This window comes from Capricornis sumatraensis, chromosome 6, assembly GCF_032405125.1.
Source record: "Capricornis sumatraensis isolate serow.1 chromosome 6, serow.2, whole genome shotgun sequence".
NCBI lineage: Eukaryota > Metazoa > Chordata > Mammalia > Artiodactyla > Bovidae > Capricornis > Capricornis sumatraensis.
This window is the reverse complement of record NC_091074.1, coordinates 44,657,011-44,672,011: the sequence shown is the minus strand read 5'-3', so window position 1 is coordinate 44,672,011 and position 15,001 is coordinate 44,657,011. Positions and strand designations below refer to the sequence as shown.

Below are 15,001 nucleotides of genomic sequence, written 5' to 3'. Positions count from 1 at the left end.
GACAATTTCTCCTGTTTTATTTTATTCCTCTTAAACCACCTCTCTCCTTTTTACTGTTTGCCCACTTTATTCCATTATCCATTTGGGGTAAGTTTAATCTTAGTTAAATGGCTCAAATGGTATAGAATCTGCCTGCAATGCAGGAGACCCAGGTTTGATCCCTGGGTCAGGAAGATCTCTTGGAGAAGGAATGGCTGCCCACTCCAGTATTCTTGCCTGGAGAATTCCATGGACAGAGGAGCCTGGTGGGCTACAGTCCATGGGGCTGTAAAGAGTTGGACACGACTAAGTCCCCATTTTATTTTGTTAAAGCTGTTGTTGATAAAAGCAATTTCACTTCAATTATACCCCTACATTCTTTCTAGTGACTTATATGGAACTTAGTATGTTCTACTCTATAAAGGGATCTAATATTCCCACATACATTGGGGAAATTAGATTCTTATTAGCATTCTTGAATATGGAGATATGTGGGTTGAAGGCACTGGTATTTCCCTTGTAGCCACCAGCACTCTGCTAGTAACCCTTTCTGCATTGTAGCCATTCAGGTGTCACTCTCTTGGTGCTGGGGTGATGAGGGATAGCACTCCCACTGGCTCTATTTTGCTGCTAACCTTGCCTTTATACTAAGCCTCTTAAATAAATGCCCATCAGGAGAAATTTAGTTACATGGAAAATTTCTTTTAACTTTCATGCTGACGAAGGTATATCTTTGCTTTTTAAAGAATGAACCTCATTTGAGATAGAAAAAAATTTTTTTAAAAGCCCACATCTATGGTGATTGGTAGAGTCACATTTAAAATTCCAGGCATTTCTTTTAACTGGATAGTTACTAGTTACTATGGCATATCTACATGTAAAACAACACATATGCTAAATACAGTAAACTGTGCCCTTTCAATTCTAAGCAATTCACTGAAAATGTGTAGTTTAGTAAATCTGTGGTATACCATAATGAGTAGAATATCCATTTGACACAGAAAACTTTCAAACAGTTTGGCATACAATACTACCATCAAATTGTCATCAAATGGACTTCTTAGATCAGCTCTCTAATTTTTTTCATTTTCATTAGGTACTGAGACAGTGCTACTCAGTTGTATAGTTTAGCTCTCTCTACCATTCATCATTTTGGCATAAATAAGATTTAGGTGAAAAAAGGCAAAGTGGAGTTAGCCTTGCATTAACAATGCTGAACAAAGCACACCTCAGCAGGAATAATATTTTTCCTCTGTTGAAGCACTTAATGTTCTTTTAAGAAACAAGCATATATTTCTTATCCTCAATCACTCTGAGCATCTCCTCAGCAAGAAACCTAAACTGGTTACTGAAATTTAGTAAAGGTAACATAAAAATTTTTTCCCTTGTTTTTCTCTTCCCCTCCCCTTTCTTTCAGAATAACACAGACACAAATTAATAGGGAAATAGATTTTTTAAAAATGTATTGTTTCCCAATGAGACAAATGAGGTAACATTCCATCCATCCACTCATTCACTTTATAAGATAAGAAACTGGATTCTTTCTGGATAGGTGTCACTGAAAATAATCAACTGTGCTAATAATAAGCTCATAAAAATGGCAAATATTTCTAAGACTTTAGGTTTTCCAAAATTTGAAGGGAAATTATTTTTTTCCTTTTTCTACCCCACCTCAGATTTTCACAAAGAATATAATTTCCTTTCAAGACATATGTTTTGCTGAGTCTCAGTAATAATAAAGAAGGAAGATAAACAACTGTTTGAAATAAAGTGATACAGTCACCTCTCATGGCGATGTCACTGGGGCTATAAAACTTTCAGGAAACACTGTGTTCTGGACAAGATGAGTCGTGCTTCTTACCTGGTGTTTGGAAATTAAGGCGCCTCAGTTCTACTGGGTCTGTTGGATGGTGTGAAGGGACCTCCTTACTGTTTGGTATGCTGCTCTTTCTAGAGTCAGATTCTGCCCTCTTCCTATAGGGAGAGAATAAAAATTTAAGAATAAAACAACCAAAAAAACTGAAATCGATTTAAAAAAGCAAACAATTATGCGTGAGTTGCCACCCTCCCCCTCCCCCACCCGTCCCCATTTGTAGTGTGAAAACTTTCTGACCTTTCTGACTTTGTTAAGCTAACTTTTTTCTCTCCTGGCCTACAGTATTTCCTCAAGTCTGAAAATCTTAAGTGGATGATCTCTAAGTCCTCCTTTAGCTCTAGAATTAAATAATTCAGAGACTCTGCCTTTATAAGGAGGTGCTGGTGAGATAGGTTTGGCAACTTGTTCAGCTTTTCTTCCTGGTCCACTAGCTCTCTTTGGGAGGAAAAGGATAGAGCAACCCTAATAACCAATACTATGAGTGTAGTTACCATGGAAATAAACTCAGAAACTACTTGGCCTCAAGCTAAACAGCTAAATCTGCCCCCACTCCTTTTTCCTGCAGGATTCATGACCGGTGACTACAAAGTGGACCTGCATTGGATTTTCCCATAAGCAGATAAATACAGTAAGTGTATTTCTAAGAGTTCAAGTTACCCTAATACCTGGAAGGAGAATCAGGACCACACCAACCAACATCCTTTTTCTCTTTTAAATTCCAAGGAAAAAGCCATGTTGCCTGTTTATGGCGTCAAGGTAAGTATCTTTGCTTAAGGGGTCATGATGCAATTTTTAAAAATGTCTATGCAACAAATGTCGGGTTTTTCATAAGATTGCTTTATCCATGTTTTTTTCCAGACAAATAATCACAGAGTGGTACCTAAATATTTTCCTTAAGGTTGAATTAGATTAAAAACTCACTTAACTAAGGGAGAACTTTTCAAACAGTGGTTTCTTCCCAATACAGATTCCAGCAATCTCCAGGCTGGAGTCATAATCATAGCATCTCACCCTGCTCAGAGCAAAGACATTCTTATCTGGGCGGAGGGTGCAGCAGTGGGTGGAACTCTCTCTGTCCCTTTTTGATATGACTGTGGTACAGCTCATTAGTGTTGCTGTGGCAATGGGCTCTCATTCAGTGCCACCCAGGTCGTTCCATGGTTAGCTAGAGGGCTCCTGTTAAATAGCCCTTCTTCCCATCTCTGCTCATCTGTATAGAATGAAACCAACCAGAGGATGAAGGGAAGATTGATGCGAAGGGAAAGTATACTTGATTTGCTCAAGTGCAATGCCTTTGGCAAAACGTTCTCAGTGCGATGAATTTGGTGGGGGGTGAGTCCTGTTAGACACGTTGTTCTCTCAGAACCTTGGATTAACCTGTCTCAGGATTTACTGTTTCTACCTAAAATTCTCAAGTATAGCCTTAGGACACAGCATACTGCCAAATATACTACCAGTCAGGGGAAAGCAGTGAATTGGAGGCGTGTCAGAGGAACTGGCAGCTCCAGTTATATGGAGTGGAAAATGAGAAGGAAAGAAAAGGAAGAGATGGAAAGCTGGTGAGAGATAGATGAGAATGAAGAGAAAAAGGGGCTAAGAAGACGATGTGAAAGGAGGAGAGGACAACCACTTGCAGAGTAGAGAACGTGACTTGTTTATGCTGTGGGTGTTAGCCTCACGATACAGAGACATGCTTTACTATCGAAGATAAACTGGTTAACAAAACACCACCACGTTTGGCCAGTCAATCAATCTCAAGTGTAAAAAACATATGGTTGGTCTTTTCCAAGTAATCCCAGTAGCCCTTCTCAGGTTTTGATCTTTTCACAGACTGGCACTTTTTTTTTTTTTTTCCCACTTATGTGCCAGAACCGATGCCTAAAACCTGGATTTGTATCCCTTTTCAGAATCGCTCTACAGTCATTCTTGCAGTATTATGGAAGCCACATGAAGAACTATCTGGGCAAGACACTGACTATTACAGGTATTGGGGGACATCCTCCTTGTCTTCTGTTGCACTGAGGACACGATTGAGTGGCGGTGAGGCAGACGGAGAAAAAAGAACACTCTGTAAAGACATTTAGTCAATTTCTTTGGTAACAGGAAAGCTAAAATCCTATCTCGTTGCCCAGTGCGTCTTGAGAAACCCATATCATGAGACTAAAATGACAAGTCACTCTTGTAATAAGTGGGAGGGGTGTCCTGACATTTAATAACTAACTTGTCCCTCAATCTGTCGAAATAAGATAATCTCTAAGAAACCAGTTTGCAAAACTCCTAGCCAGCTAGGAAAATCAGCTGTTTAAATTTCATTCTGCTTCATTTAGTAGTGATGATCACCACACGGGTAATTCTGACTGCCCACACTTTACTGCATGGTTTCAAAACAGAAATGTGTTAAAATGTGAGTTTTCTAACAAAGAATTTCTAAGGAAGATTTGCAGGATGAAGAGTTTGATCATCATCAGAAACAACGATCGTTTTTAAAAATGAAATGTACTGTTACAAAGTATTAAATGGCATACAATGGTCTAACTCAAGCCCAGTGTGAACATAAGAGTGACATTTCTTTTTTTCTGCTAAGTTTTCAGAGATCTCATTATTCTCAACTAGAAAAAAATAACAATTGGTGACTAGAAACAGATTCTGAATATTGCCTTGCTATTATTTTTTCTATCAGAATTATGAATTCCTAGGGTAAGTTTATTTCTCACAGCGAGAAGTATCTAACATGGGCAGGCGTTATCTGCGTGAAAATAAAAAAGCACATGCCATTTCAGATATGGCAGAAAATCCTAAAACTGTATAAAAGTTTATTTGGGCTGTGAATAATGTACAACAAAACTGCTGCTCTATGGTCTCCGTGGGGTTTTATTTTCATCTAGTCTCAGCTGATCTACATGTAAAGTGGGGAGCAAAAACGCAGGGACATTGTGTGGAAGATCATATCTATTGTATTTGGAACAAAAATATTCAGACATATACATACAGGCTTTTGGAAAAAATGTATTTATTTACTATTAATAGAGATTTCAAAGAAATCAGTTCACAATGATTCTGACGTCATCAAGAACAGAAGCCCAACTTTGCCACTACTGGTCTGTATCTCCTCGGGTAAGTCAACTACAAACCTAACTTACTTAATTTCTTCACTTATAAGACAGGGGAGGAGGGTTAGATGTTAAGTTTTGGTCCAACTCTCTTGATAGAACAAGAAGGTAGTGATGAAATTGTGAAATGTGGACAGTTTTATAGTGAGAGGTAGATCTCTGAGCATATTAAACGGATTCAAAGTGTTTTGACTTTTGCCTTATAAAAACTATTTTGCATGTGTTTTTCTGCTGGATTAATGACAAGCATAGCTTCTCTGAGGTACTCAAAGTTTGCTGTCGGTGAAAGTGTAACACAGCTTGTTGACCAGTGTTACGTGGTTTTAAGGAAAAGAATGTAGCGGTGATTCTCTGGTATGCATCAGAGTCACCCAAGAAGGCTTGTTAAACTACAGGCTACTGGACTAACTCCCCAGAGTTTCTGAGGTCAGAAACTGGTCTGAGGTCAGTGGGATCAACAATTTGTGTTTCTATCAATCAGGTTCCTAGGTGATGCTGATGCTATTGCTACTTGTATTCCAGTGGTTCTCTATGGAGACAACACTGGAAGGGAGGCAGGTTAGATGGGCATTGAGATCCTTTGCTTAATTTTAATCAGGAATTCATATATAGGGGTGTGTGTGTGTGTTAGAAAGCTGAAAGGTTAGCTTGAACTGATCAGTAAATAAGCGTAAATAAGCAAGCAACATAGGAATGATTATTATTCCTATTATTCTTCAAGGCTGGAGGACAGGGAAAATAATTTAGAATTAAATATAAATTTTTCCTGAACTACTGCCATCAATATTAGGGTATAAAAATGTTAGTATCCCTGTACAAAGGGTCTTGAGATCATACTTTCAGTAAAAACAAACAAAACGAAAATGATTCACATTAACACATACAAATGCTCATTTAACCTTGACTACAAACAAAACTCAGAGACAAGTTTTACTACCTTCTAAATCTACCTTTAAATAATCTATTTTAGCATCATATATAGATAAAACTACTCCTTCCTGAATCATTTTAATATCAAAATTAATTACTTTTTATACCTAGGCTTTGTCCATGTTCCCTTTGCCAGTTTCATCTTTTATATCCAGCCTCCACCATTACCCCCTCAATACCTCCAAAGTCTACCCTTTTTTTTTTTTTTTTTTTGGACTGAGCATTAAAGGGGTTTGTTCTCTATTCCTCACCTGTCAGGTTTACTGCTCCATTTTAATGCAGCAAAAAAGAAAAAGAGAGGCTAAATGTTAGTTGGCCAAGGTAACCAGAGTAACCATGACAACCAAGATTTAACAGCTCATAATTAGGGACATACACTGACACACATTAGAAAATGATAGCATATCAAAATATTTCAAGGCCTCTAATCATGAAGCAAATGCAGGACATGCGAGTACATGGGCAAGCAAAGCATTTGTGTGTGTATTAATGTCAGACTCACTTTTATTCATCAACCTGCAAAACGCTGCCACAATTAATTATATCCTAGGAAGAGTTTGATGGTGGAGATATTATTTGATTTTTAAAAAACATGCCATGAGACAACAACTAATGTACTTAATGGGAAAATACCATTATCCCATATAAGAAATTTAGTTCATTAAAAACAAACAGTCTTCTGTTAAGAGGTACATTGTTCCTTTAAAATACCTGCAAATTGCACTGACCTGCAGAAAAATTTGCACAACTGTATAATATACCACAAGGTAATGAAGTGGCAGAGATGAGTTCTTCAAACACATTTTGGCAAGTAAGGTGATTAGAAATCTTTTTTTTCCAGTAAAAGCTTAAATACATGTTCAGTTTTGGAAAATATAATACTCATCATTGTATCTACAGAGCATAACCCATCTATATAGCTGTGCTAATCCAGAAAAGCAATTTATTACCAGCCACTGACATGACCCATATTTTCCTAGTCACAGAGGCACTACTGTATGTGAACACTTCCAGCTCACTCTCATTGGCACTTTCACCTGTGATAATAATGAGGACTGTTTAACCATGCTCTTTATGCAGAAAGTATAACCTTCACCTAAAAAGAATTCATCTAAATAGTCTTCATGTTGCGGCAAACTGCAAAATATTTTGTGAGTTCTCAATTGTAAGAAACAAAGGGCTACTTCATTGCCAATGAACTATACACCCATATTGCTACAATATCTTCCCTTAAGGTAATCCAGTCCATAGCTTTTGAAAAGTACAAAAAGTCCACAGTTAAACTGTACAAAGACACACACATATAAAGTGAATAATGAAAATGATAGACACACAGGTTCTTTGGATTCTTAAAGTGATTTAGCTAGTTACGCCAAGTTTTGAAAAATCCTACAAGTGTTCCTAACTTGGCTTATTTTTAATCAGTGAAGTCATCAGTGAATCCGTTGTAAGAAAACCTATTTCTCTGACAGAGTGAAATACTTTGTGAACTGCCAGTTTTGTATATGGAAAGGCTGTTGAATACTAGAATGAACCAGTGCATAGTCTCCGCTTCATTCCTCTGCCACAGAAATGTCAGCCTTACTGCACATGGGTACATAGTTTGTGCAAATATCTTTAAAAGTTTAAAATCTTTTGGAATTTAAATTGCAGGCTAAGGATTTCATTACAGCTCTTGCCAGTCAAGATGAAGGTGATAATGAGAGATGGAATAAATAAGAGGAGGGAAGTTTATCATCTATCACTGACTCTTGTAAATTTGATTATTTAGTAGCCCTCTGCACCATGCACTCGCCTTGGCACAAGGAAGTACCACGGGGAATAAGATGGAGTCCTTGACCTACAGTTTAGTGGGTGCAGAAAGCCAAGGAAATGGGCAATGGCAGTAATGCGATAGGTTCTATGATAAAGATAAGCAGAAAGTGCTTTAGAAGCATAGAGAAGGGGACCCTAAGGCAGCCTTAACTGCAAAAAGAGGACATGAGGTGGACACTCAGAAAGGCTTTCATTTAGTAAGTGGATCTTAGCTTACTTCTAAAGGGTGAGTGAGAGTTTGCTGGGTCAAGACAAGTGCCTGTGGAATGAGTAGAAAGGCTTTTGGAAGGACCTCCTCAAAGGTGAGAAGGCATAGCCCAGTGTGGATGCCTATTATTTCTTCATAGCATCTCAAAATATTCTGGACTCTATTTTTTTCCTTGATGATACCATGGAAATACATGTAGGGCTGATTCAAAAAGGAAGATTAAAGAGGTAGAGGCCACAGGGAGCCACTGTTGGATCTGGGAAAAGGAGAAATAGGAAAGGTCTATACCTTAGTCACATCTTCCTCATGGTCTTCACACATGAACATGCAGAGGTGGGGATGGAAATGATTTACTCTCTACAGCGTCCATTCACATTAGACTATTACTATTCAAGAATGATAATTTGGCCTAGACCACGCCTTAGTGCTTTCTAACATCCTAATCCATTTTTCCCTTTCATAGTATATAACAAATACTTATCCATTTTGAAATGCTTTTCATGGATTTACATTTTAAGAATATTTTCTATAGAAATAATTCCTGAACAGTTTTAGAACTAATGATTGAAAAGTCTTACAGATGTAGCAGATGTGCAGGGTAGATGAACATCAGAGAACATTCAACTACTTTATGAATTCCTTTTTCTATGTAGGGGAAGATAGATGAAGGGCAACACAGAGTCATTTAGAAAATGTACACATGCGCTGAAGGTAAAAATAATACAATGTAAGTGAAGAAACCAGGGCCTGGAGTGTTAGCATGACTTTGTATCTGCTCCAGCCAGCTAGTTACAAAGCTGGGACTTGAACTCAGGTTTCCTGCTTCCATATTTACTTTTTTTCTAAACCTTGCTACATCTTCTCTCTGAAGTTTAAACTGTTACATCATTGCACATGTATCACAGATACAGTCCAGAATTAAAAAAAAAAAAATCTTAGTGCAGGAAAATTAACAAAACCTACCAAACATTTCATTAATACTATTCTGATGGTCCTTTAAGACCCTTACAAAGCCTCAGTGATATGTTTTGTTATTGATTATCAATGTATTATGGGTTTTAGCACATTTAAAACAAAGTCAAATGAACAGAATGCAAAATGAAAATAACTGCTATTCCATTTCCATATTACTATAATTAATAAAAGTAAATCTCCTCAACCAACTCAGTGAGATTTATTTTTTTATATGGACAAACCATCCACAGCTATAGACCTATTCCTAACAAAGGTAGTCTTGTAAACAGGTGTATATTACCAACAGGATTATCGAGATACTGTGGAGTCAACAGTATTACATACTCATTCCCCCTTATTAAAGTATTATTTGCATACAGGAAGTAAAATACTTTAAGAATAGTAATGATGATAATCAATTCTGAGTGATTACCAATGACCTGTGTATAAACTGAAAAGCACCTAAAAAGAGACGTATAGTGTTTGTTATGTAATTTTCTTTGCTCAGATTCCAAGCTATTAGAGACACTATTCATTGCCTACAGAAGATTTCCTCTTGAACTGTTTCATGATAATCAGGAAGGACATTGTTGGGTCTACTTGAGTTTCAAGTCAGGAATGTTCTTTACTGCTGAAGCAAGCATTTCTATTTCCGAAACGCTTCATGGGCTTTCAGATGGTTAGCTAAATATACTTAGCATTTGAGGATGTGTGCATTTCCCAACAATTGCTTTAGACAATGCTCACATATGCATACAGTAAAATGCAACTTAAATAGCCATAGTATCTTTAAATATGATGCCTTTTTTGTAGGATTAGGAAAAATTAAAATAACTGAGTTGTTATTTTTCAAGTACATGTGGATAAAGAAAACTTAATTACCAAGGTTAGAATCTTATTTCTCCATATTTACATAACTAGTTTACAAGGCCATGCACATATCTATTAAGTGGCATGACTTAATGATAGCCAAATAGATCCTAATGAAATGCAACTTAAAAAGGTAAGCATCTTGTTCATTCTGAGTAATAACAAATGTCATGTGATGTGATCTAGAAATGCAGTTGTCAACAAGCAATTTTCTGCTTTGACCCCCACAGCAGGATGTCAACATAGAGTTGTTTTCTGTAAAACATGTATTTTTTTACTTTTTCCTTATTGTATTCTCTTCTGGTAATAAGTGCTGTACATAAGAAGCAAAGGGTACTAGCTCTTGCCCCTCTGGACTCACATAGGATCTTTTCCTGTTCTGGGGCATGTGGGAACCTTGAGCTTTCAGGCCTTAGCTCTTACACAAGACCCAAGTGATCAAATACAACAGGCTTCTTACCATACACGCTAATAAGATACAAACTGGAAGGCGGAGACTGAAACCATCAACTAAGATATTCTGGCCTGCAATCATTTGCCTTTTCAGCCATTGTAGGGGGTAGACAATTGAGCAATGGTAATGATTAGGAAAAATAATGATTTTTTTCTTCATTCTTTGTAATTCTGAAAGAGGATAGGTAATTTAATGCACTAGGATTATAAACTTCTTCAACTTGACTTTTTTTTTTTTTCCCCTCAGCCCTGGAATGGAATTGGAAAACAGCCTCAGAAGAGACTTATTCAAAGGAGCAGTGTCTTGAAAAGTAAAGGAAAAAAAAAAAAAAAAAAGATCTATTCAGAGAACAAAGGAATGCAGGTAGGAATAATTAATATAAACCAATGAAAGGAGTTACAGGAGTAGGAAAAAGAAATAATGAAGATAAGATTGTCAGATTAAACATGTAAGCCAGAGTCAAAATGAAGACACTCTCCTCTAATTTTGAAGGTCAAGGTTATGGTGATGGATGGTGATTTAGTCGCTAAATTGTGTCCAACTCTCGCGACCCCACGGACTATAGCCCACCAGCCTCCTGTGTCCACAGGCATTCTCTAGGCAAGAATACTGGAGTGGGTTGCCGTTTCCTTCTCCAGGGGATCTTCCTGATCCAGGAATCGAACTCGGGTCTCAAAGAGAAAAAGTATCTTGCAGAAGAAGGAGGGGAGTACCTTCACAGTAGCATTCTAAAAGATGACACACTACAAAGGAAAACAGGAACATAGATTGAAGTGCATGAAAATAAAATTTGGATTGGAAGAAGAATTGATATAAAGAAAAGTAATTCAGTCATTTTGAATATCATATTTTTTTAGTTTAGGAAGAAGTTAGAAGAAACATAATTACTGTGTTTTCTATCCAACTAAGCAGTGACCTAGGGGACAAAATCCTACATGTAATGGAGACAGATATAGGATTGACAAAACAGTACATTAGAAAATATGGGTTAGTGTGGATTATTTGCATCCCACCTGTGGTCAAAGACACTAAGAAGGAAAATGATACCTTGGATTTCCTCTTGGACACAGATGAGAATTCAATACTGAAGATGCGGAATAAGCGTTAGAAGAAAAATGGGAAAGGGAAAAAGTTCACCTTCTTCCTCTCTTTCCTTTCTTTGATCTTCAATGTTTAGCTACTTTTGCTAAATTTTGAGAAATAGCTACAGAAAAAGATCTCAGTACTCCGGCAAGTTTAATAGTGTTTCAGAATCCATGCTGACATGGAGCAGTTAATGATCTAATTTGCTTCGGATTATCTGCTTGGGAATGCAACAACGTCTCAACCGTCATGCAAAGAACTCATATTGTGTAAGTACCTCAGAAGATGGAGATTGGATCCATGCCTGCTGGGCAGCAGAGTCTATACACACTGAATGAGCTCGGTCTTTATATTTTGTTCTAACACTAATGGATACATTTCTCCCCCCGGTGATTACTGGAAATATTTGTACCAAGATCAACCACATAATGACCATGGAAGGATGATAAAGTCTTTGAAAACAAGGCAGCCCCCAAGAGGCACAGGGCGAATCTGCAACAGAGGCGCAGGGCGAACCTACCTTTTATAAAGAAGAATAGCGATGACAATGCAGATGATGAAGACCACCGCGAGCACAGGACCCACAACCCAGATCAAGCCTTCCTCTTCATCTGTGATGGGCTGTGGGTCCAAATCCATCGACACAACAGGATCAGAGTAAGGGCTGGTTGCATACATCTTCTGAGGAAAAACAGAGTCTATGTTAGTTATAAAATAATGACTTTCTAGACAGTATCTTTAGCATTAGAAGAAGCAAACATTCAGGACATTATGGATTTGACAGTAGTTTTAAACTATTTAAAAGGTGGAGGGAAAGGAAGAAAAAAGAGGTTTTGCAATCTAAATTTCTTTACGAAGTATTTAATAATAAAATAATTTTTGATGGTATACATTTTCACAGATACCTTTTCACTGGGATCTATATATTGGAATAGTAAATGATCTTATGAAGTGTAAGTACCAGTAAATTAACCAGTCACAAAATGTTCAATGAGCAACTTACATTGTGCCAATGTATGACATACAATATGAAAAATAAAAATATTATAGTTCCAACCCTTAAGATATAATCACTCATTAACTACTTATACAGCAAAATATAAGTATTTCATTAAATATTATATTTTAAAATATAATATACATTATATATTATATATAATATGTGCAGTCTTAAGTATTGCACATTGAAGTCTAAAACTTCAAAAGAAAAGTTCAGTGTTCAAACTATATAGATGCAAGATATATGAAAGTGATAATATGGCTTTCTAGAACATAAAATTTGGAGGACTTAAAAGGATTTAGCAGTTTCTATATAATTTTATTACAGTACTGCTCAGAGGTTGATATGATTATTCCCAATAGAAAACTGATAAAGAGAAAAGAAAACCTTATACACTGTTGAGGGGAATGTAAATTGGCACAGCTATTATAGAAAGTAGTTCTTGGTTCCTCCAAACATTAAAAATAAAACTACAATATAACCCAGCAATCCCACTCTCCTAGGTCTATATCTAAAGGAAATGAAATCACTGTCTCAGAGAGATATCTGCATACTTGTGTTCTCTGCAATATACTCACAATATCTAACACATGGAAGCAACCTAAAAGTTTCCTTTGGATGAATGGACAAATAAAATGTGATTACATATATACACATATACATATGTACACAGTGGGATATTATTTGGCCATCAAAAGGAGAAAATCCTGCCAATATCTTCAATGACAGGGATCAATCTGCAGGGTATTATGCTAAGTACAATAAGCCAGACCGAGAAATACATATTACAGTATGAGTTCTGAGGATCTAACGTGCAGCAAGGTGACTATAGTAAGTAACATAGTATCATATACCTAAAAGTTACTGAGAGTAGATCTTCAACTTTCTCACCATACACACAAAGGAGTTACTTATCTTGATCTTGGTAATCATTCACAGTATGTGTATATAAATAAATATATAAAATCATCACAGTGTACATTTTAAATATGTACCACTCTATTTGGCAATTAGTCCTCAGTACCGTTGGAAAGATATGTGCAAAAAAATTACTTGGTGAAGGAAGGGTTTGAATATACATAAATTCTGCTTCTCTAATATCTAGTTTTGTTCTGTCCTATTTTAGATTAACTCAGAAGAAGATTCTCTTGATTCTGCCCCTCTTTAAAATACTGGCTTTTTCAATAGAGACCAGTCCACAGTGAGCTGCCCTACATCTTAAGAATAATCTAACAGCTCATACAGCTCAAAAAGAAACAACCCAATAAACAAATGGGCGGAAGACCTAAATAGAGATTTCTCCAAAGACGACATACAGATGACCAACAGGCACATGAAAGGATGCTCCACATCACTAATTATTGGAGAAATGCAAGTCAAAACTACAATGAGCTATTGCCTCACACTGATCAGAATGGCCATCATCAAAAAAATCTACAAATAATAAGTGCTGGAAAGGGTGTGGAAAAAGCGAACCCACTTACATTGTTGGTGGGAATGTGGATTGGAATAGTCACTATGGAAAACAGTAAGGTGGCTCGATGGAAAACTAAAAATAGAATTACTATATGATCCAGTAGTCCCACTCCTTCATATTCAGAAAAAAACTATTTCAAAAAGACACATGCACCCCAGGGTCCATAGCAGCACTATTCACAATAGCCAAAACATGGAAACAAACAGTCTAAATGTCCATCAACAGAGGAATGGGTACAGAAGAAATGGTACATATATAATGGAATATTCAGTTCAGTTATTCAGTTATGTCTGACTCTTTGTGACCCCATGAATCGCAGCACGCCAAGCCTCCCTGTCCATCACCAACTCCTGGAGTTCACCCAAACTCATATCCATCGAGTTGGTGATGCCATCCAGCCATCTCAGCCATAAAAAGGAATGTGCTAAGTCACTTCAGTAGTATCCAACTCTTTACAACCCCGTGGACCGTAGCCCACCAGGCTCCTCTGTCTATGGCATCTGACAGGCAAGAATACTGGAGGGGGTTGCCATGCCCTTCTCCAGAAAAAGGAATGAAACAGTGCCATTTTCAGCAACATAGATGGACCTAGAGATTATTATACTAAGTGAAATAAGTCAGACAAAGTCAAATACCATATGATAGCATTTATATGGGGCACCCAAAATATGACGCAAACAAATTTATCTATGAAGCAGAAATGGATTCACAGACGCAGATAACAGATTTGTGTTTACCAAGGGAGGAGAGGAGGGTTGGACTGGGAGTTTGGGGTTAGTAGATGAAAACTATTACATTTAGAATGGACAGACAATAAGGTCTTACTGTATATTGCAGGGAACTATATTCAATATCCTGGGATGAACTATAATGAAACAGAATGTACATATGTGTGTGTGTGTATAACATATATTTATATATATGTATATATATATATGTATATATATGTATATACACTCACAACTGCCATCGCAAGAGACACAGGGGTTGGGAAGATGCCCTGGAGCAGGAGATGGCAACCCACTCCAGAAATCCCATGGACAGAGGAGCCTGGCAGGCTACAGTCCATGGGATCACAAAGTGCTAGACATGGCTCAGCAACTAATCAACAACTCTCTCTCTCTTATATATATACACATATATATACATATATATATACACACACACATATATACATATATACATTATATATGTAACTGAGGCACTAGCTGTACAGCAGAAATTAATACAACATTGTAAATCAAC

The 15,001-nt window shown here is 37.0% G+C and overlaps 1 protein-coding gene across 1 annotated transcript in view; it reads right to left on the bottom strand.

The window, feature by feature from the left end:
• Positions 1-15,001, bottom strand: part of PTPRD (protein tyrosine phosphatase receptor type D) — a 366,674-nt gene that overhangs the window by 134,122 nt on the left and 217,551 nt on the right. Inside the window, exons 24-26 of the mRNA XM_068973581.1 lie at positions 11,800-11,960; positions 6,147-6,161; positions 1,841-1,953 (exon numbers count right to left, since the gene is read on the bottom strand). Coding sequence (XP_068829682.1) covers positions 1,841-1,953; positions 6,147-6,161; positions 11,800-11,960 — 289 coding nt within the window. The remainder of the gene's footprint in view (positions 1-1,840; positions 1,954-6,146; positions 6,162-11,799; positions 11,961-15,001) is intronic.